The 2,507-nt window shown below is 54.8% G+C and overlaps 1 protein-coding gene across 1 annotated transcript in view; it reads right to left on the reverse strand.

Annotated features, from left to right (window-relative positions):
* Positions 1-656: 656 nt before the first annotated feature.
* Positions 657-2,507, reverse strand: part of VOLCADRAFT_108041 (uncharacterized protein) — a gene marked incomplete at its 5' end in the record, with an annotated part of 5,853 nt that continues 4,002 nt past the window's right edge. Inside the window, 2 exons of the mRNA XM_002958213.1 lie at positions 657-1,035; positions 1,721-1,805. Coding sequence (XP_002958259.1) covers positions 991-1,035; positions 1,721-1,805 — 130 coding nt within the window. The 3' untranslated portion in view covers positions 657-990. The remainder of the gene's footprint in view (positions 1,036-1,720; positions 1,806-2,507) is intronic.

The following is a 2,507-nucleotide window of genomic DNA, read 5'->3' on the forward strand; positions in this document are numbered from 1 at the left end:
GGGGACAGCAGAGGGGAAGGCACAGGATGGCACAGGATGGGAGGGCAGATGGAAGGGGAAGGGAGGATGATGGGAGGGAGCGTGGAGGGAAGTTGGGGGGATGATGGAGGAAGGGTGGAGGAAGAGTGGGAAATGGTATTGTGGAGGGATTATTGAGGGAGGGTGGAGGGAGGGAGGGAGGGTGGGAGGGAGGGTGAAAGGGTGGAAGGATGGAGATGGAGCGCTATGTCTCCCATAGTTCACACCCCGAAGGAAAAAACAGCCACACGGCTCTATGGGCCCGGAGGCCTCAGTGTTATTAGCATATGCATCATTTGCGCCCACACGAATCCCCCAGGGTCCCTGTCGTATTTAAGTCATTTAGCCGGCGGCTCCCCCGTTCGTTTGACTGGACATTCATAGGAGAGTCATCACACACACACACACACATAACCAGCAGAGGCACACAAACGCGCGGCACGCTAAAACCCGCCAACAAGCCTATAATATATTTAACTTTTGGAGAGACATCCCCAGACTCCCGGATGGGCAGTGGCAGGTGTTGTGTCGTGTGCGGGGGTTTTTAATTGTTTGGATGTTGCGCACACAACACATGGGTGAGGGGCTCTTGCTGTGATGTTTCGTCTCACCCCACAGCCTTCACCACACAGCCTCTGGGGGTCAGTTGTTTTTTCAAACACGCCACGTGACGCCACCACACGCCGCCCTGATTCACTTGGAGGCCACAATATCCCAATGTGCCAGAATGTCTCGACGACGCCGGGGTTATGGGGGATGCATTTGCAATACGTCCAAAGCATGATATACACGTCGGGTGCATGCAATGTGGTATGGGATGTGGGGTACGTTTAGATTCTTTATATGGGACAGAGGGCGCAGGGTCGTCCAGCTGTGGAGGGCTGGAGAGAGGTGCCGTGGGGGACTCTTTTTAACATCTTTTACACAAACGCTTTTGTGGTGTTTTTGTGGGTAGGAATGCATGTGTTTTGTCTACTCCCACTTGTGGTGGTGTAAGTTGTTTTGAGCCACACCATCCTGTGGCGCGCAAGCGAGATTTTGTGCGCACGCAGCTGCAGCTGCATGTGTGCATGTGCATGCATGCGCTCGAACTGCATATTCGTTACCGACCCGTGGGTTTTCCTCTGCCCCGACGATGCCCTGTGGCGTCCTGCTTCCCGTATGCTAGTTTTAGCACGTGTGGAACAATTTAGGGCAGAACGATAGGTGTGATGGGAGCGACAAGCAAAGCTGTCGTGCTCAAATGGAGCGTGCTCAAATGGATGTTCGGCGACATGTTGACAACGCCACACACAAGCAACTCCACAGACTAAAGCGGGTGATGCGCATATAGACGTGTACATGATTTTTGAGGACATGACCTGGTGTATGGTCCCTTTCCTCTAAGCGGCCGCACAGCCACGGGCGGCTAATGTCCGGACACACCATCGAACATCAACCGCCTGGCAAACTGTGCTTAATCAAGCGACATAGCATATCAAAGTGCGGCATCCTCGATATGCATTCGATTACAGCGCATACAATGTCGAAAAAGCCGACAACAACTCAGAGCGGCACCGGCACCGGCTCATACAACAACGGCTCGTACAACCACTCCAACCAGCGAACAAACATTCCAAATCACGACGCGACAGCATCTCACGCAGCTGTAATATCGTGAACAACGGAAAAGAAAAACAGCTTGTCCATGCATTCCGCCTACCGTTTCCATAGCTTCAGTTCCCAACGCAGCCATCAGAAACGCGACCGTGCAACGAAGTGTGTCAACGCATGCGCGGCAAAGAAATCTGTAGCACCAGGCGTCATAAAAAGGTGTGAAGGCAGCGCGCACGTTGGTTGCTCCGTGTGTGTGTGCGCGCGTAGTCCACCGCAGTGTGTACGCGACCTCCGCACTGCACCCATACATGGCTTCCACGTGATGCCCCAACCGCCCAATCGGCATATCTACGCTAAGAACCCTCATACCAAAGCCAGCACCGAGGCACGGCCCATACGTTCATGAATTAAACATAATTATTCTACCTGCTACCGTCCCCTATGTAAAAGCCCTATGGACAACAAACCATATAAGCCCCCCTTTCCCCCTTTTGGCAGATGGACTGCAGCAACAGCAAACCAGCATTCGTGGGCAGCAACAGGAGCGATAGCATACATTTGTGAGGTAAGGTGGGGCTGCTGGCAACACAAGAAATAGGATGCCATAGCATCTGTCGTGGGGCTACCGTCAGGGGGGATGGGTAAACATTGAAGTGGAGACCGAGGTGAAGCGGGTTGGTTATGAGGGCGGGTTTCAGGGTATCACGTTGGCCCTTCCCTGCGGCCCCCTAGCCTAATGCCGTCCTCCCCCTCAGCCCCGCCTAGCCTAACACCGTCCTCCCCTGCGGCCCCGCCTAGCCTAACGCCGTCCTCCCCTGCGGCCCCCTAGCCTAACGCCATCCTCCCCTGCGGCCCCCTAGCCTAACGCCGTCCTCCCCTGCTGCCCCCTAGCC

Source organism: Volvox carteri, assembly GCF_000143455.1.
Source record: "Volvox carteri f. nagariensis unplaced genomic scaffold VOLCAscaffold_88, whole genome shotgun sequence".
Taxonomy (NCBI): domain Eukaryota; kingdom Viridiplantae; phylum Chlorophyta; class Chlorophyceae; order Chlamydomonadales; family Volvocaceae; genus Volvox; species Volvox carteri.